The 21557-nt window shown below is 37.4% G+C and overlaps 1 protein-coding gene across 8 annotated transcripts in view; it reads right to left on the bottom strand.

The window, feature by feature from the left end:
- The window catches only part of PATJ (PATJ crumbs cell polarity complex component), a 291845-nt gene that overhangs the window by 124380 nt on the left and 145908 nt on the right, over positions 1-21557 (bottom strand). For all 8 annotated transcript variants that reach the window (XM_032494431.1, XM_032494436.1, XM_032494434.1 and 5 more), the window contains one exon: positions 6936-7132. In XM_032494431.1, coding sequence (XP_032350322.1) covers positions 6936-7132 — 197 coding nt within the window. The remainder of the gene's footprint in view (positions 1-6935; positions 7133-21557) is intronic.

Raw genomic sequence — 21557 nt, 5'->3', positions numbered from 1 at the left:
TTTCCTGACTTAATGAGAAGTTGGCACATGCTGACTGTTTTGGGTGGAACATTTGATTTTCATGTTGGATTACTGATCTTAGGCCTACTTCTTAAAAAAGACTATAATTAAAACACACATACACAATCCACATTTGTGATGCATTCAAGCAGGTGTTCGATACTGTTAGTAAGTTAACCTTGGAATAAGAATTTCTTTTTCTTCTTTTTTTTTTTTTTTTCCATGGAGGTACTGGGGATTGAATCCGGACCTCATACATGCTAAGCATGCATTCTACCACTGGGCTATTACCTGAGCCCACCCTCACCATGGATTAAGAATTTCATTAACACTTTTCTTTCAGGCTTCGCTGCCTTAAGATTGCATGGTGACTGTAAGGAATTTCTATCGTGGAAATAATGCAAAATACAGAAATAAAGTATATGTTGAGGCTAATATATGGAAACTGTTCTTCATAACCTCAGAGCATCTTTCCAGACTGCATTTCAGTGTGACTATGGGTATGGCTGGAAGGGAGTGGGGAAGAAACTAGAAAAAGGAGGGGACAGAGAGGTCTGGACAACTATCCCAGTATGTCACGTGAGGGTCTGAGAAAAAATTACAGAAAGGAGAGTCCTGAGGGACACTGATGAAATCCAGTTATTCCTCCCAAACAGCAAGTCTCTTCCCCTGTGTACATTCCTATGCCTATTGCTTATACACTTCCACAGTAACTGAGTTCCTTCAAGTATCTGCATTTTCACTTTCTCTTTCATGGCACTTTCTCCCTGTGATTTTAAGACAACGTGGCCACTGCAGAGATCCCACATAAAGCTTCTGTGGAGCAACAGTGAGGACAGCAATAATAAAAATTAAATGATTGTCATTCCTCCAAAAGATCAGTAAGAATACAAATTTTTAGCCTAAATATTTCAGCAACATAAAGATAATGACGTGCGACCAAATAATTCAAAACATTTTCCCCTGACAAGCCAGAGACAGAAACAAAAATGGCAGAAATACAGCTCAAAGACTTCACTTCAGGAAACACAGAAAAGAATGAGGCCACCCAATATGAGAGAGGTTTTACATAATATTTCCTGTAGCCTGAAAATAAAACCTCAAGTCTAACAGCGCCGAAGGGGGAAGCTCTTAAATTATGAAGCTCAGAGACACTCTCAAATTGTGCAAGAACAACCACGAAGAAAAAAAGATTACTTTTCTCCTTTGGTTCTTGAGAGATAGGTATAATTTCACTGACTGCCTTCTTTTAATGAATTTCAAGTGGTATTAAATTTTAAGAAGATAAAATGAGTAACAAGGTATTGCATAGTGAGAAACTACCTCAGATATTTCAAACCAGCACTGGATTAACGGCATTAATCTAGATCTGTGGAAAATACAAAATGATGAGAAATTTACTTCTTACCTTCCAGAATCATTATCAGTCCAGAACTAAATAACTTAAGAACACCACCTTTTGACTCAGAAAAGCCAGTGTTTGCATACTGATTCTGCCCCCTCATGTTTCAGTTTCCTTATCCATAAACTGGGAATTAAAATAACACCTACTTTCACAGAATTGTTGTAAAAGAGAATGCATGTAAAGAATTTAGCACTGCCTAGCAAATAGTAAGCGTTCAATGTTAGCTCAGTTCCCAATACAGCCCCCCTACCTCTCTCAATATGCACATCTTCTGTAATTCAGATTGGATATAACAGAACGAACTGCTCAGGGAAGATGATTCAGCAAAACACAGGCAGCTACTGGTTACAATACTGTAATGACCAGGGAGACTGCACTCTGAAGACAGGAAAAATATACACCCATCAAAGGTCCCATGACAGTTTTGTGTATGCGGCTGGCCACTCAGCCAGCACCACATTCTCCTGTTGACTTTCAGAGCTGTGAATCAGGCTGCAGACTATTTTAAGAGTCACAAAATGGGGTGACTTTAGCTTTGTATATGGGAAGGTCATACAAGGAAGGACCTGCTTACAGTACTTACTTCTGTCAGGTCTGGTCAACCCATTTCTTAACAGCTTTACTGAGATTTAATAGACATACAATAAATCACATATTTACAATGTGAAATTTGATATGTTTTGACACCACTGCCACAATAAAAAAATTGGTCAATTTATTTTTGTGGTTTCAGCTATTATAAACCTATCTCTGTTAATATTGTAGGGAAAATAACTTTATTACGATTTTGAAATCCTTTCTCTTCTTTCTGTTCCCCAAATTAGTGTTTCTACAATGGGATATTTTATTCTGTGAGGTCTTAGGGCATAATTATTGCATTAAGAAGCATCCTTTATAAAATTACAACTATGTATGGTCACAATCTAAAATAGCCAATCTAAGATGATGGAAGCTTTTGATTATAAATTAGAAAGAATCTTATCTATGGATGCCGAAAAGCTAGTGATTTATTCACTAATGTAGTGTGCTTCTAAATCACATCTAAGTCTTCCAAAAGATTTCAAAAGTAATTCACTGGCAACAAGCAGAGAGTGAAGGACCAGCCATCACCCTCTGGGACTGGTGTGGTGGGAAAACTCAGACAGAAGTTTTGTCATGAAGCAGCTACATGTGCTTCAGTCAGTCATTTCATTTTTATGGTTTTAATTTTCTCCTCTTATAAAGTATTACTAGATAAAAAGATCTGAGTTTACCTGTACTTCTGTGTTTGCTTTATCCCTGGCAAACATGAGAAGAATTCATACTTTTTTATTTTTAATGGTTCTTAAATAAACCTATTCTACACATGCAAAAATAACAAGATTTTATTTAGATTATCCTGCAGGTAAATGTTACAAAGGGAAAGTACTTCCTCCTTCTCGAAGGGTGTGGGAGCCTGACCAGACATGGCTCTATGTGCTAGCCCCTCCACTGTGTCCTTCCTGCGCCACCCACACTGTTCCTTCTGGCTGCTTCTGTTACCTGACAAACCACTCCAATTCCCCACGTGACACTGTCAGCTCTCTCTTCCCACACTTGTGCTGTAGAGAAGATTATAAATAAATCCTACATTCATATGACAGCACCATGCCCAGGCCTGTGTATTTTCTGGGACTAACTGCTTAGGGATAGCCAATACTCTAGTGCAAGTCTCATTCTAGTCTACATGGTAATTATATGCTAATGTCTTTTGAAATTAATGCTGAAATCCCACACCAGCACTGCAGTGAAGGGCAAAGAAGCTGAGATTTAATCACACTGTCTTCTAGGGGCTCAGTGTAAGACGTCTTTTATACATGAACTGGGCCATCCGCCGACAGAGCTCACTAAGTGCCCCTGTGCTGTAACGATGCAGTCCCGCAGCAACAAAACTGCTGGCTGATGTCCTGCCAGAAATCAGCCACCGACAGGGCTCCGGGAGACATGCAGAATTTCTCACTTCAAAGAAGCCACAGTGTATGTTTGGCCAGTTCTCTATCCTACTTCCTCAAAATCAGCCTCATCCTTAGGGCCTAAAAGAAGTCAGGTCAACTAAAAGGAGGCTGTGAGCAAAGTAATAACATAATGGTAACAACAAGGCAATAATGAGAAATAATACAAGCAAGTGGAGTAGTAAGAATAATCGTGACGTGGATAACTTTACCTCCACTGAGGAGAGAAACCACAAAAATAAATGGAGTGTGGATGGATAAATAAATATACAAGATGTGCTCGAGCCCAGGAATTGAGCAAACATAATCTGCAAGCCCACTGTAAATGCCTCTTTCATGATGCAGTGTCTTTCTACCATCGAATACACTGCCAATATCCAAAGAGCAGCTGTTGTAATACTGGCTTCTAGCTTTCCTGGTACTCATTGCTAAATCAACGTCTTATTCTCAGTTCAAAAGCACCTTGGATTTGATATTATGCTATATACAAATTATCCACATATCACAAAGAAATGATTGAAGTGTCTTCCTTAGAAACCAGGAAAATGTTACCCATGTGAACTTTTTCCCCTCTCACCCCTGACCTAGAGCCGAAACCACATGAGAAGGTGGGTTATAACTGTGTAAGTGTCCATTCTGCACGTTCTTCTACCCTCTCAGCTTTTCAAATGCTGCGTGGAGCTACGGACGGATAAGAAGATGGCTTCCCTCTGGGATGTATGTTCAGAGACAAATGCATTAATATAAACAAACTAAAAAGAACTGAAATACATAAATCTATGTGAAAATATTATTGTATAAATATTATCAGTTGAAATGTATTACGGCATTAGTATCTGCCAGACACTGTGGCAAAGCTTGTTAATTCTCCTAATACCCTCTGAAGTCGATGCTATACAATCACTAGACTGTAGGCTGGATGAGAAGAAGCACCATGGATTTTGTTCCCCACTGGAAACTCAGCACGTTGTTCCTATACTTCCTCCTACATGACAGATGCAGAGTGAAGTACTTGCTGAATGAATCAATAATTTCAGTTTGATAGAGGATGTAACTGAGGGTCAGACAAATGGATAACTAACCTGAAGGTCTGTGATGCTAGAATCTATGTTTCAACATATTTTTATTTGTTATTTTTTTTTTAAACAAGAGACTCAGTGGAGAGTGGAGGGAGATTAACTTATTGCCATGGTTAATCTTCTTGCTCTTTTTTATCTCTGAATGAAGATAAAGTTACTGAATAGCAGCAAAAGGGCCAAATCCAGAACGTCTAAGGAAGGAATAGAAGGGGTCTGAAATGATAAGATGTTAATATTCTTTTTCAGCCAGCACAGCCCTTCAGCCTCTAGCCTAGACAAGAGATACTTGAAGTTTCTGTCTTCAAGGGAGGAAATGTGATCTAATTAACAGCCAGCTATGCACCACACACGATGTTAAGCCCCTTCTGAAATGCAACTAAAAACTGTAAGCCTTGGGATAAGCTAAAGCAGGTCTTCTGAGTCCAGGGCTTACTGCCCTGCACACAGTGTTGACTTTTCTGTGTGGCCTGTAAAACACTCTCATTACTCTGCAGACACAGCTCATCTGTTACCTCTAACTAACAGAATGTTAGAAAGAGAAAGAAAATACCAGTGCTTCTGTCGGTCTGGATCCCATAGGCCATTCCATCCTGAGTCTTACTAAGAGAGAACAGAACTAGAACCTTTATAGTCCAAATTATAGCTTTGGGGACATTTCCACGTACCACACAAGACAGGAAATCTGCGTCTAGGTATGTATAACACAACACAGTGACAATATACATGATTCCCTAAGGCCTAGGAGCATCATAAATCAGGGTTCTAGTGGATCTAAACAAATAAGGTTTGGCTGAAGTGCCTTGGGGAATACAGTATATTTCAATGGCTGGAGCATGGATCTGGGAGTCTGGCAAGTCTGGGTTCTTAATGAAACTCAGTAACTTAGTTCTGTGAGTTACTTATGCAGTTTTCTCACCCACAAAATGGGGATAATATTATTGCTTACTATATAGGGCTCGTAAGCATACTGAATAATGTGTGAGCACTAGGTACAATGTGAAGGATAACTCAGTAAATCAGCTTTTACTTTCATCATCATTATCACCACCATCACTTCGGTCTCATTTCTGAAGAAATCTCTAAACACAAGCCAGGGAAAATACACTTGGAACAATGAACTATATTGGTAAATACACACTGTCACCTTTGATTTTTATTTATTTAATGATCAGTGCTAGTCAGTGCTACTACCCGATGTGGATCTCTTTCATGATGCTGTATTTAAAAAAAGAACAAGAAAAGAAAATTAACTCCAGAAGTGACTTCTTTGTGGAAACAGGTTTTAGATGGGGAGAAACCACTGGGGCTTGGAAGACAGAGGGTGATACTAATGGGCTCACGGTTGTGTCTGACCAGCTTTAGCTGTGATATTATTAGGCAAGTCACATTATGGATGACTATGAATTCTATTCTGAGTCAGAGTCTGAAGAGGAAATTGTAAAGCAGTCTGATGCTCAGTGCTTCTGTGATTGAGCTCCCCTAAATGTCCAAGTGTTGGGAGTATTTTATCCAAGAGGCCTTAGAGCACACTGGTTAACAAAGAGCTAAGAAGTCAAACTGCCTGACATTGAATCCCAGCACCTCAGTTACTTTGTGACCTCAGCAGTAAAGCTGTGTCTGGTACCAAGCACATAGCAGCTGCTGTTGCTGTTGATCTTTTTATTATTTTCATTTTTGTTATGCAACAATTGTTTTACATCTCTTTTCTTCCTCTAGACTGGGAACTGTTTGAATGAAGGAACTGGATGTATTCATCCCTTTTTCTATGTCCAGTCCTAAGGGACACTCAGAAAGCGTTGGCTGAATGAATGAATGAACGAAAAAGCAAATAAATACCAAACTAAGATCAACTCAAAGCAGAAACCCTGACTTTAAGTTTAGGAAAATAAGAATAAGCCTTTCAGACTACTGATGACATCACCTAGAGTACTAGCAGAGGATCACTCATCTCCTTACCTCCTCCTAACTCTCTCCTGTTCTGAAATAAGGAACCTATGTGGCTCTAACCCACATCACCAACTTCACAGATATTAACCAATCCCTGGCAACCAGTTCACAAAGTTCTGTTGGCTCTAACACCTTCCCAAAAAACCAAACGACGACAACAACAACAAAAAGTCATATGATTAATTCAAAAGCTAAAAAGAATTTTGATAAATACTAATAATATTAGATTAATATACAGATTAGTTCTGAATCTTTTGGAATTTATATTAAAAACAAACCTATTCTTTTAATATGTTTCCATGAGATTTTGCTTAAGGGCCATTAAATTATTTTGTGAGATTAGTTTTTACTTATGCAGCCAACAGCACTTACACGCAATAATACGATTTTTGTTCGTTCTTGGGAAAATGATCTTAAATAGTTGAAGAAAATAGAATTTGTAACATTCTTTCCCTTCACTTCATTTTCTTATACGCTATACCCTTACACCCCTTCACCTCACCAGGAAAGCAATTAAGAATATATGCCCCTCACCTCCAACAGTTCATCTCCAATACGCATTCGTCCATCTGTGGCAGCAGGTCCTTCTGGGTTAATTCCCACCACAAATATGCTCATGCGTGACCTGTCCTTATTACCGGCAAGGCTGAGTCCAAGTCCATTCTTATCCTTTTCAAGTTCAATAATGTGCAATTCTCCAGGCAGGTCTGCATATCTTTGCTTGATTTTTTCTATTTAAAAAGAAAGGTAAGAAAATTTTAAATAGAGTACCTGAATCTATATTACAAGGGTACTGGCATTTCCCCATCTTACTTTACCTCTATGGATTCATTTCTTCATCTTTAAAATGAGCATAACACCCACTTCATGGATGTTGAGAACATTAAAATACACGCTAAAGGACTTAATGGCTCATGGCATATAGGTATTTTATTATTCTTTTATTTGATCTTCTGTCTCACCTTGCAACCTCCACTTTATGGTCTAAACTACCTACTTTAGGATTTGATTGGTTATGTCAGATGGTTATGTTTCACTTGTGTTGATTCTGTGCAACAAAACCACACTGGCAGATCAGTGTGGGCATCGATACTGCTTTACACATGCCTTGTACCCCACACACCACCAGCCCAGGCCAGGTGTGCTGCCAGGGCTCAAAGGCTTGCTGCCTACTCCACAGTGAGATGCAATCATCTCATCAGCTGAATGAGCAAGCAGTAGCTTGTGACTATTCTGGAACTCTCTGTGCTCAGCCCAACACTTGACTTAAGTTCATTGTCCTTAGAGGGAACCCTTGCAAATTGAAAGCTTAATTCAGATAATTACTCGTTAAGGGGGAGGGGAAAGAAGGCAGCCTAGCTCATTGCATCACTTTACCAGACTTAACAAACATCTCCTTATAAGAGAGTAGATAAATTTAAACCTATAAGCTATTTTATACATTAAAAGAATTAATCACAAATGACTGCTTATTTTAGAAAGAAGTTAAATCTGCCTGCTTTGCAAGGATTTTGAGGAGAATCTTAAAGAACTTTCACTGATGTTTATTATTAATAATAAAGAACATATTTAGCAAAATATAGTAAAATAAAATACTTGTAATGTAACAAAACTGTCTTCTATATAGAAATAAAATTATTCTTATTAACACTGATGTAAATAAACTCACAGTAGTTTTTATTGGTCAACTACCAAGAACAAGGCACTATATGGGTACTTTAATTAGATACATACAAAACACATTAACCCTCAAGATGCTTTCTACAGCAAAACAGGGCAAGCAAACAAATACAACAAATATTAAACAAATACAATTATGTAAATAGAAATTCCAAGCCACCACAAGTGCCACTCAATAAATATTTATTAGTGAATTAGGTCAGTGAATAAACATTAAATTAATTGCAATATCCAATAATTGCTTTTAGAGTACTAAAAATTGATATGGCTAGAAAAGATTTTGTGGAAGAAGCAGAATTTGAGAAGGTTTTTAATTTTAATTTTTTTAATTGAAGTGTAGTTGACATACAATATATCAGTTTCAGGTGTACAACATATGTTCACCATTTATGTATATTACAAATTGATCATCACAATGTCTGGTAACTGCCTGTCACCATACAAAGTTATTATATTATTGACCATATTCCCTATGCTGTACATCACATCCCTGACCTGTTCAACCTTCAGAGAAAAAAAGAGGTAACCTTCATGGCCGTGAACTATGTATTCATTGGCTTAGACAGGTAAATGATTAACGACAAGAGGGATCCTCCTTCGGTAAAATATGGCTCTATCACAGTTGATGAACAACTCAATGGTGCTACAAATGATGAATCTTCATCGACACATTCTTGTACCAGGATAGAAAGCAAGGGCTGAAGGGTCAGAATCTGATTGAAGTCCTAGCTGAGGCACTTAATGCCACTGGCTCCTTGGACCAATTACTGGACCTCTACCAATAGCAGATCTCTTACTTGTAAAATAGGGTTGTTACCTTAAAATGGATGTTGACTAAAAATTCCTGGATATAGGGTCCAAATAATGTTATGGAAACATACAACCATGATTTTCATCACTTAGTTATGTTGAGGTTTTAAGTTAGCCTTAAGTCGGTGACAAAGCTACTCTTTTCTTCTTTAACTGTGTCTACCTTGAGGAAAACTGAGGCTCGTGAAAGGAGGCAATGGTTCCCCATGACGGCATGAAGGAATCAGGAAGACAGTTCTCCAATGGGAATCACTAGAGGAAGGGGCTAGCATCATTCTTCCCCAGATTCTCTTCTGTGAGTTACTCACAGTGAGGTGTCCCAGGGACAACTTCTTGAGGTGCAAAGGAATAACAGCACTGGTCCAAGTGACTGTCCCATGGTACTCAGGCCATTGTGGTGGCTTTAAAACTGTGTGCTAGTCGAGTGTGGAATTAAAACCTTTCTGTAGTTTCAGTTTGGGAAGATAAAGTTTTGGAGGGGATGGTGGTCATGTTGCACAACAATGTGAATGTACTTGATGTCACTGAACTGTATCTCTAAGAGTAGTTAAAATGGTAAATTTGTTATGTCTATTTTAGCACAATTAAAAAAAAAATTATCTATAGGCTTAAAAGACCCTTCAAAAAATTGGTTTGCTTATCAATATTCCACCAAGGTGCTAAGTTATAGATTTTGTTATCCTTGAATTTTTAAAACAAGCAGCCCTATTTTTCTAGCCAGTGTTTTGTTATGATACTAGTAAATTCCCATTTGCTCAATTAACAAATATTGATTGAATCCAAATTATGTCAGGTCACACTATGGAATTTGTTTTCAAGGACCTTAAGATCCATCATTGAAGACAAGCTTACATACAATTAATTCTAATTCACAGATAAAAACTATGAGAAAAACACCAGCAGCTGAAGTCACCCATCCATTTTACTGTGTCACCAGGAAAACCAATTAGTGCCTGCAAACTATATGAATATTATAGATATTCTAGCCAACTCTCATTCTATTGGTTAGATACACCTTCTACTGCATAATGCCCAAACTTTGTTTTAGTTGACATTTCCAATAATCCTGCATCCTACTTCCTCCAACTTAATTTGCCTAAACATTAACACATGGGTTATTCAGTTTTCCTTGACTTTTTCTATTATCCCTTTTTTTTTTCAATGGGAGAAAGGTGTAAGCTCAACAGAATAAAGTTCAGCAAAAAAGCAAACCCTGGAACAATAAAGAGCTGAGCATACTTGAATGGTTATGAAGTTTTATTAATAATTCATTGAGGACCTAAGTTGCAGAAACTATGTTAAAATCATTCAATAAATTTTCTCCATTCATGATAAAAATCACCCTATCATGTAGGAATTATTATCTCTGCATTCTAGATGTGGGAAATAAGACTCTGACTGTTGAATAACTCGCCAAAGGTCACACAGCTGGAAACTGATATAAAAAGGATGCAAACCCTAGCTTTGTCTTTCTGTCTTCACAGTATTATCTGAAAGTATCTTTTTAGATTTCTTCTTTCTGTTGTCCTATCATAGAATATAAACTCCAGTGATGTTCCTTGTACATCTAGTTTATGGCTGTCTTCTGCACTTAAAACAGTGCCTGGAGTATATTAGGTGCTTAGTATATGTATATAATACATGCCTGCTGAAAGCATAAAGCATTTCTAAGGTCTTCAACTGCCATGCTTACAGTTCTGCCAGTGCCCCAAACAATGCTACATAAAGGCGATCTGAGACCTAAAAGCATTGGATGCATGCGATTTGTTTCAAAGACAATGCCTTCTTTCAGTTAAAGAAGGCAGAAGAATGGTTTCTTCTTTGGATTTGTATTCAAAAGTAACAAAATCCACTAAGACCACCAGAAAAACAAAGTACTATGTGTACATTATCTTTTAAAAATCAACTCTATTAAACTGAAGAAACTGGAACTTGAAAAGCAAAAAGGTTGACAGTTTATCTTTTTTTTTTTTTTTTTTGGTGCATCATAAAACAAGAAGAGCAGTAAGACAATAAAAATGCCAAATGCTCTGTAACACACTGCTCTTTAATTTTCAGTTAAATTTGTATTAGGATTTTCAGGCCTCAGAATTTGGGTTATCCTACAACGTTTATTTAAACCCACAACTACAATTAAATGATGGCAGTTCCAGCTCTTCAGATAAATTAAATGCTATGTTTTCACTATATCTTAAAGCCAGAGACTTTCAATTCAGGCAAAACAAACTAAGATACTGTGTGAAAGTACCTCCTCTAATAGCATGTCCCCCTCCAATTTATAAATAAAAAAATAAGGCTGAAGAAATGAATGTTATAATGCTAATTTATAGGGACAAACTAAAGTCTTCAAGTTTGTAGTTCAATTCTTTCTCAACCAAATCATGTTAACTTTCTCCACCGAATCATGTTAACTTTCTCCAATAACATCTTAAAGAAGCAAGAATGACTCCCAATTTTTCCCTCAGTTAAAGAGGCTATCTTCAGAATCCTCGTAGCATCGTAATACCCCCTTACACTAAAAAAAATTTCATGGTTCACCATGTCATCAGACCCTTCCCATACAACTACAGACACCTCCCTCTGCAGGTGAGTGGGCTGATACTCAGAGTGGTAAGGTGATCTCACCAGTGTTTGGGCCAGGTCTGCTGAATCTAAGAGCAGTGCACTCTACCACATCACAGCTGTCTCTTAGACTGGGAGAATTTTCAACAGTAAGAGGCTCCCTGAAGGGAACGCAAGCAATGGTTCCCAGGCTTAGTCTCCTTAGATTACGTGCCGGACTGGCTATCTAAAAACCAGCCCTGCAGCCTCTACAGCAGAATCATGACTGGGCTCCACCAGCCAAGACTCTGAGCCAGTGAGTCTGAGGTAAAGTTTGTAACAAAGTTCTCAGATGATTCTCAAGGTCTATAAATAACTGACTAATCTCCCATGCAACACAAAAAATTTTTTCCACAGCAGTCATGACAGTTAACCATAAAGTTCACAGATAACCAAATTTAAGGCAGCCTTTAAATATGCCCTTCATAAAACTAATCTAATATGGAGATGATCTCTGGCTCCACAATAATGTCTCAGGAATAAATAATAGCGCTGTTTTGACTATACAATAGATTACTTTCAAATCTCAATCTTTCTCCATCTCCCTGCCCTCCCAGGCTGCCTCCCTCCCTCATTTCCTGTAATTTCCATTACCAATTGCTTCTACTAGGTAGGTATAATAAAAGGTGAACTAGAATTTCAAAAGGGGAGATGGAAAATGAAGTTAGTGTGGGGGGGGGGGAAGCAGAACTCAATTCTCATCTTTGAAAAATCAAGACACCACAAGCCAGTTTGCTAACTCAGAATTTGAGAAATCACAGCTGAGCTCTCTTTCTGTGTCTGGCTGAGTCAGCACAAACTATACTACAGCATCAGACTCCTAGCTCAACCTCGGGGAAGCCCCATGCTGCCTGCCAGCATTTGCTTTAAGGGCAGCTGGGAGTCGTTTCCACAGCAACCAGTGGGTGGGGAAAGAGATGTGTGTGGTGGGGGTACAGAGAGAATGGTTTTCTTAAAACTTATTGCAATTTCACTAAAAAAAAACATTGTACAGGTGGGGTAAAAGGAATTTTTACTTCAAGCCAATGAGATTCTCCTCTAAAATTAAGGGAAAAAAATCCAGGAAAATTAAGAAAAAAAAATTCTTTGTTTTCTATACACACATACATACAGAGAAATCACATAAGTACTAGCTTTTAGCAACATCCTTGTTACTGGTATTTCCTAGAAATACCTGTAATAAACAGCCAATCTTTATACTGATTTTCACTGACTTTCACACTGTGTTAGTCGAGTGGCAGTAGTTCCTATCTCAAACAACCTAGACACCTTCCATCTCTAAATACAAATCAGAAATTAGGAGATGAGCAACCCATTTATTTGGCGCCAGGCTTTACTCAAGCAGCCCTGAATGAACATCAGACTAGAATACTCAGAGAAGGAGAACAGTCTTTTGACTCAGCTGAATAGTCATACTCGCTTTAAATATGGATTTTCCAGCCCCATGACAATGTTATCTGGAGAAAGGAACTCCAAGTTGCTCATAATTCTGTATCAAAGCATCAATCAGTACCTTTTCCCTGTCCACGAAAGCCAATAAGATTTTGCTAGTACAGTCTCAGTGTTTTTCTATCATCATAGGACATTAGGTGTTGCTAAGTAACAGAGCCTCTCTCCCAGGAAAGAAGCTTAATTCAAGTCACTGCCCAGTATTCTAATAGAAAATGTTCAACACACCGGAAAAATGACCCAATATAATTTCAGAAGCATTTAGTTACTCGGTCTGTTTCCAAACAACAAAATTAATTTAATACAGAGAAAATATTTAAATGTATTTCTTATACAATAATTACAACAATCCCACTTTTAAATAATCAGGTTATGAGAAACATCTCCAATCTAATTTTCTTATGCAGTAATCAACTTTCAATTCTCTTTGAGTTAGTACATGCAGATTTGAGAAGTAAAAACATATGAAAAAACTCATAATCAATCAGAAGAAATAGCATGTGAACTCTAGTAGTAAGGAGCAAATCTCAAGTGAAATTCCAGACCAAATCAAGAAAATAATGAAAATATGTTAGTGTAAAGAAATCATAATCTGACATGACAAACTTAAGTATTTCCTTAAGAGACCATAGTGTGAGAAAAAGAAAATCCTCAACTAATAGTCAAAGTCTCAAATTTTCCCATGAGATGAAACAAAATTCAAATGAATCAATATGCAATGAGCAAATTTTAAAGACAAGGCACTGTATTAATATCAATTAAATTTCCCCTGTTAGACACTATGTTGATCCCTTTGCGTATTTGCTATTATGAAATACAGTCCACAGGATGTCCATTTTCAGGGAGTTGGATAAACAAATTGTGGCATATTCATACAGAAGAGCTTTATTCAATGATGAAAACAAACAACTACTGATACAGGCAACTTGTATGAATATTAGAAACATACTGTTGAGTGAAAGAAACCAAGACAGAGAAGTATATACACCACATGATTCCACTTGCACTGAGTTCAAAACAGGCAATGCTAATCTATGGTTTTAGAAGTCAAGACAGTGTTGACTTCGTGGAAGAGTGAAGAAATAGTGACTCAAGGTGGGCACAAAATGACTCTGGGTGGCAGGAATGTTCTGTTTGGTGGGTGAAATTTCAAATTGTGGTACAGTTTTCTGTTTCAATAAATTTATATTTTAAAAAGAGGCTTAAAACAATGTAATGTGAGGACCTTGTTTGAATTCTGATTTGAACAAACCAACTACATTTTGAGATAATAAAGAAATTTGATTATAGATTATATACTAGATAAAATCAAAGAATTATTTCTTATACTGTGTATATATGTACGGTATATATACACAATTATATATTGTATAATACACATTATGCAGTTATAATTGTATTTTTAGAGATACATATGTATGAAAGAAATTACATGATGTCTGGGAATGTTTTTAAACTATTTCAGTAAAGAAAATAAACATAAAGGACAGGTAAAGCAAATACTATAGTGAAGTCCCATTAATTACTGAATCTGGGAGAACAATATGTGGGAATTTACTGTCCTCTTTATGTTTGCAAATGTTTGAAAATTTTCACAACTAAAAGAAAAACAAAACCCTCTTAACAATCCTATAAAATATAATCATCCCATCTTACAGATGATAAAACTGAGGATCATGCAGGTTATGGAACTTGCCCAAACTTGCATTTGGTAATTGGTAGACCTATAGGTCCAAAACGGGTCTGCCTCACTCCAAATCCCATATGCGTAGCCTGCATCACACAAGCAAGGCTGAGAAGCATGTCATGTCCACATCTGCTAGGGTGGCAGAAGGGAAGTCTAAAACCTGCCTCAGCCCTTTTGGAATCCAAGATTTATACGGGGAGAGGTGGAACACACGGCAATCCTCAGAGCCCAGACTCTGGAAGTTTAATTTGGCAGCAGTACATGTAGGATGACTTAAAGAGGAGAGATGAGCAAACAGGAAGACCAAGAGGAAGACTATAAAAATAGAATGGTGGAGAAAAAAAATCAGAGGCAAAGCTAGCATGTGGACAAAGGAAATCATCTGACAGATCAATAAGGCTTGAGAACTGTCTGGATGTCTGAGGTAAAGGAAGGGGCATAAAGAAACAGGTCTGATCCTCAGAGACAAGGAGTGAAGCACAAGGGGTGACAATTTAGTTGGAATGGGCTGGTTTGTGGTATCAACAACAGAGAGCAGTGAATTTGGCCTGGAGCCCAAGAATGAAAGGCAAGAACAGCCTGGAACTGCTGCCGGATAAGGCAGAGATGGATGGAACACTTCAAACACTTTTTGAGGATGAATTAGCACTCAACTCCAGGGAGGACGGCTCAGAGGAGAGGAACGGGGAACCTGACCATTGAGGAGGCCCTTACTATGCAACCCAAGAGTGACAGGAAATGAATGTAAACTGGGTTAAGGTGACAACTGGAATGGAAAAGGGAACTTAAGGAATCAGAGACAGGAGTAATAGCTGACCTCACTCTATTTAGTCATTAAAAAAAAATACTGAATGCCTGCTCTTGGCCAGGTATTATACTACATGCTCAGGATGTGAGGGTGAATTAAAAGAGAAAGGAATAAAGGTTGAATTAGGTACTATCGAAAGCATAAGAAATTCCAAATATGATCAGGCTCTTTCAGTCACTTAACAGCAGACAAAGAAAGATTTGACTTCTGTAATCAGTATCTAAACTCTTAAGAATCACATTTAGTTTGGACAGGGAAAGAAACCAGTCCAGAGCATTCATGATCAAGACACTAAGGGTCTGCCAAGTTTACCTGATCCCTCAGTGACATACTTTGCAAGCAAACTTCCCTCTGCATACCTGCTTAGGAAATCACTTGGCTGTGCTGGCCCAGGGCCATGTACATACATTTTAGTTGTAATAACCATCAGGGCAAGATTCCAGGAAGACTTCTAGCTGAGATGTGACAGCATTTTGTGTAGGTGTCTTCACTTGCTTATTGCTTATGTCCTCCACTATCTTGAGGGAAGAAACATACCTCTGTTTTGTTTAGAGTCCCTAGTCCAGCATCAATATACGACTTAACTTACAGAAACAAAAACTTACAAATTCTTCATTATCTGATTGGTCAAGAAACAGGTTATTTAGGTTAATTATATTTTCTAATTAATGGAGACTATTATTTTCCCCAAGAATTAAATTATAATAAAGGACTCCTAGATTAAGTTAAGAACATCTTTTCTGGGTAATTCACATGTTTCAATACCATTAGGAACACTAGCACTTCAGATGTCAAGCCAGAGTCAGTCAGAAAAAAAGGACACAAGCTTTTAAGTCAGAAAGATTTTCACTAAAAGGTACATGGTAAAGTCAGAAATTCTGTTCAAATTCCACGGATGACAGATTGTATCTGTTGACCTCCTGCAAGTTACTCAACTTCACATTTCCATCTTTAAAAGAACAATAATCTTTCTTGTCCTACGAATTCAAGAAGACAGAATTAAAGAATATAAAGTGGTTAGCTCAATGCTCAATGTAGTAGGCATTATGTACTTGAGGTTTGTCTCCTAACCAGCTAAAACTTTCCTTCCTTATTGCTCACTGTTAGAAAGCTCCTTAAAGTACCACATATACCAGTTTTAATGACACAGCATTGCTTTCTAAAATTATCATTGTCTTCATTTTAAAAATAGGGAAATACATTGAGAGTTTCAGTAACAGGCATAAGGTTGCAAAGTGCACTGTATATTTTAATATTTAATTTTTAAATAACGGCAAGATGGTATCCCATGACAGTTTTAAAGGTTTTATGAGAAAGAACACTAATTCTATACAGTTTGTCATGATATGATCTATACATAATTAATTCTATTCATGTAATGTTGAACAGTAGCAAAATTTTATTTAACAATTTCATCCCATAGCACGTCAGATGCTATGATGTTTTAAACAGAGCTTAGGCAAAGAAACCAGTCACTTGAAAGATCTCATTTACTTCTGCAACAGGGTGAGAGCATATTCACAAATGTTTCCAAGTCCACAAGGAGAGGACACCCTGGTGCAGCAGAGAGAAACAACAGACCTGGGTTAAGAACCTGGACTCTACTTTCTAACCATGAAATCCTTGAGCAAATCACTTCAGTTTGGTCCTGTGTTAAGTGAAAATAGTCTTGCCTGTCTTAATCGTCTTACATGATCTTCAAAATGATCAAATAAAGATTACTTGATCTAAAAAGCTAAAAAGCTGTTCATACTCAGAATATATAAAGAACTCCTACAACCCAGCAAGAAATTAAACAACCCAATTGAAAAATGGAAAAGGACTTGAATAGGATTTTCTCCAAAGTTGATATACAACAAGTGGCCAACACGCTTATGAAAAGATTTTCAATGTCACACATCAGAGAAATGACACCTTAACCTACGGAGAAATACCACTTCACACCTACGAGGATGGTTACTGTCAAAAACCACAAATGAGAAGTGTCAGCGGGGATGTGACGAAGTTGGAAGCCTCATTCGCTATTGGTGGGAATGTAAAATGGAGCAGCAGTTATGGGAAACAGTAGGGAGGTTCCTCAAAAAAATTAAAAATAAAACTGCCATATGATCCAGAAATCACACGTCTGGGTATTTATCCAGAAGGATTTAAACTAGAGTCTTGAAGAAACATTTGTACACCTGTGTTCATAGAAGCACTGTTCACAATAGTTTTTTTTTGTTACCACAATAAAATAAATAAAATAAAATGTTTTTTAAAAAAAGTTAACCCTTGAAAATTTATTCAAGGTTATGTTGTGGTCTAGATCTGCATTTGCCAAAATGCCACCTGAGAGGAAGGAGACCACATAAATATTCTGTAGCAAACCTGCTGATGAAAGGAAGCATGTACTCCACACATCCTTGAATAAGCCAACAGAAAAGATTAAGTTCTAAAAAACTAGTAGTAGCTGAGATGATCATAATAAAAAAATACAGAAAAGGTATCAGACACTGTCAAAATAAACTGACAACATTCATCATTCATCTCCTTCCCACAGAAGAACTGATCCTTGTTTCCTCTACTGGTGTTGGTATTTTTGCACCATTTAATACTCCACCTCTAGGGCTTTAATATCTTCTTGGCTCTTTTTCAGGCATTTGTATTCTGTCTGTTCTCATCTGTGTTTCTTCTTTAGACTGATTACACTCTGAAAGCAGCTGACAGTCAGAACCTGGACGGGATCTCACATCAGTAAACGAGTGCTTTCTCACAAGATAAAGGAAAAGATAAATGAGAGGGGACGGAACTGCGAGGAAGCAGAAAGCCAAACAGAAAGGCAAAAGTAACAGCAGAGGAAAGCGAGCAAGGAAACGCCTGCTAAAGACTAATCTAAAATCTCTTAAGGGCAATTCTGACCTCAAATTTATAATAATAGCAAATGCTGCCTTTTGAGTGACAGCTACCTTCAAATAAATGATCTCATTTAATACGTCGACCATCCTTTCTAGAAATAAGAAACATTGAAACTGGGAGGGATTAATGGAACTGCCTGACAACATTAGCCAATAAAGGGCAGAGTCGATATTTTAACATGAATCACTGTCTCTTTTATAAATTATAAACTGCACATATTTCTTTAAAAAATAATGAAACTGTATTTAGTACTCTCAACTTTTTTCTAATGTGTAGTCAAGTCAATCCTATAAAGAGTAGATACTGAATGCTTGTTAAAATATCTTTTCTTGAACAAAGTTCAACTCTTAAGAGATAATTTTAGGTAAAACTAGTAAAAAAAAATTTTTTTTAAAAACCCATACTTTAGGAAAATTAAAAAAAAAAAGACTTTAGGAATAAAAAGAGAGTTCTTAATTTAGTATAGCCAAATAAAAATAAAGTGTTCCCTTATATTTGATAGCCTTAACACATGATCATCCATAATATGAAAATACTGCGTAAATATGCCTTTGAAGATCCATTATCTGCCAGGCTCCCTTGCAGGATGCACCCTAATCCTGGCTCCTCTGTTTCTCCAGGCTTTAGTGACTTTGTACATTGCTCAAAGGAGTATTCTATGACTCCTTGGGCAGGATCTGAAGTCCTTTTCTCATTTCCAAGGTACTCTGAGCCTTCCTCTACCAAAGCTCTTCCTCCACTGTGAAAACTGACTTATTTTTACCTTCCTCATAGGACTGGGGCTCCTTGTGAACCAGACTTGTGTTTGACTCACTTTTGTAGCCCCATCAGTACATTGGGCAACAAAACCTAGTGACTAAGAGTGTGGGCTCTGGAGTCAGACTATCCGTTCAGATCCTGATTCTGCCACTTGCAGCTGGGAAACCTTGGGTTGGTTAACCTCCTACTTCTCTCAGTCACCCCATGTATAAACTGAAAATAATGGTGACCGCAAGTTTGAGTTGTCTTGGGCGGACTATGTAAGGGGATGTATTCAAAGCAATAACACCACACCTGGTCCTGCTTCCCACTCTTACTCCACTTTCCTTCCTTTGCAGAATCCCAGAGCCCCCGCCACTGGCAGTTGTTCCACATGATGACGTGGCCACCCTAGCGCACACAGACTGCTGTGCGCTTGCCACTCCCTGCCTTCTGCCCCGTCACTGATTTACTCTGTCCCTGGTCAACTGACCTATTTAACTCCCTGGTCCTTAATTCGATTCCATGAGATCAAAGAATAGAAACAAAAAGGGTTCCACTGATTGACACACAGGGGGATAGGGTGGGGCTGGGGTTGTACTTTGAGAATCACTGGGTTCACTTAAATAATTATGGAACTTTTAGCTCAGAGATATCAAAAACAGTTACGATGAATACAGAAGACATTAAACACAATAACTACATTCAAATGCAAATAATACCTATGGAGAATGTGTTTTATATTAGGCACTACAAAGGCTCCTTCATAATAGGTAATAGGCATAAGCTGTGTATACTGAAGACGAGTAACCTGAAGTCCGGAAAGTTCAAGTGGCCTGACTGAGACTGCACAACTAGAAGGTCCTTGAGCTCAAACTTGATTACAGATCTTCTGACTCTAAGACGTGCTTTTGACTATACTTTACGGGTTTCTTTAATCCCAAAGATAAAAGTGAGTTAAATTCATGTATTTTTCATGATTAGGATTGGTAATACAAAAGTGAACTTTGGTTAGCTCTCCAGTCTGAAGTATAAAGGCTGAAAATGATGCTTACTCATTCACTCACTTGAAAAAGTTTTTAGTGACACTTATTATGTGACATAAGATCTGGCCCGGAAGGTTATCTCCCAGTGGAAGGGACAGAATTAATCTAATAATCATAAGATAAACTCAGATAAAATGTATAAAGAAAAAAAAAACACCACAGGGAATGTATAGTAAAAGTGTCTGTATCTGAACTGGACATCACGGAGGTCTTCCTCAAGGACATGAGGATGGAGTTACGAAAGCTGAGAGAGAAAGAGTATTATTAGGTAGGGGGAAAGTGTGTGCAAAAGTTCTGAGGCAAGGAAGAGGATGGCATTCTGGAGAAACCGGCATTACAGAGGGAACCCAGAGGGCAAGGGGCCCAGAAGACATTGAAGGGATGTGGAAAGAGATTGTGGGGCAAGACCATGAGAACCCTCAGACAATTATAATGGGAAGCCACAAAACTGGGGGCAGGGACCTGTCAGCAAAACAGGATGAAATGACTCAACTACAAAGGTTTCTAAATGAACAACCATGTCATAAGTGAAAATCAAACCTTTCTAAAAGACTATATATAATTAAATTAAATATAAAGAGCACTATAATGTTAAATTCCAAAGAAGCAGGCAAACAGATTTTGTAACAGGAGGAAAAAAAAAGGGGGGGGGGAATCACCAACACAGCACATTTTAATACTCAGGCATCTATGGGGAAGGATACAGCTTAGTGGTAGAGTGCGTGCTTAGCATGCGTGAGGTCCTGGGTTCAATCCCCAGTACCTCCATTAAAAAAATACTCAGGAATAGGTATAAAATCCTATTTATACATGCAATCACAGACTTGAGGCTTTAAAAGTTTTTTTAATTATAAAATCAAGTTTTCTAATATCCTTTTCCATTTTTATATGATTCTAAGTATAAATAATCAAGTGATCAGGTAGCGTAGTATGTGAGTAGGGTGTTCACACACAATTTGCTTTTAGCTCTAACTTATAAACTTCATTAAGAGTAAATGTTGCCTTATTTTCTTTTCAAATTACAACTTAAGATGAATTTAAATACCTTTTCTATATGTCAAATAAATCTACTCTAAAAGCTTTAATCTGCTAATACATCACATTTTTATTTAACTGGCTATTTTAAGAATAGTCAAGAACACATAAGAAATCATATTGCTTTTTATGTACCTTAATATAAACTATAATAAACAATCACAAAATACATATTATCTTCTAGAAATCACTATAGTAGAACAAACAGCATTCAACTGAAATCATAAAGCTTTAGAAACAGCTCCAAGAGATTGAAAATACTATACAGGCCAAAATGTTCTCCCTCTCCTAGTCTGTATAGGTAAGTACACACAAGCAAATAAACGCATTTTAAAAAGGGACAAGGTATGCTGCTTTTTTATTCTTTTCTCCTTAAAGTGCTTGAAGTGTTACATAGAAAGTATATT

This window comes from Camelus ferus, chromosome 13, assembly GCF_009834535.1.
Source record: "Camelus ferus isolate YT-003-E chromosome 13, BCGSAC_Cfer_1.0, whole genome shotgun sequence".
NCBI lineage: Eukaryota > Metazoa > Chordata > Mammalia > Artiodactyla > Camelidae > Camelus > Camelus ferus.
The sequence above is the reverse complement of the archived record's forward strand: the minus strand, read 5'-3'. Positions and strand labels throughout refer to the sequence as shown.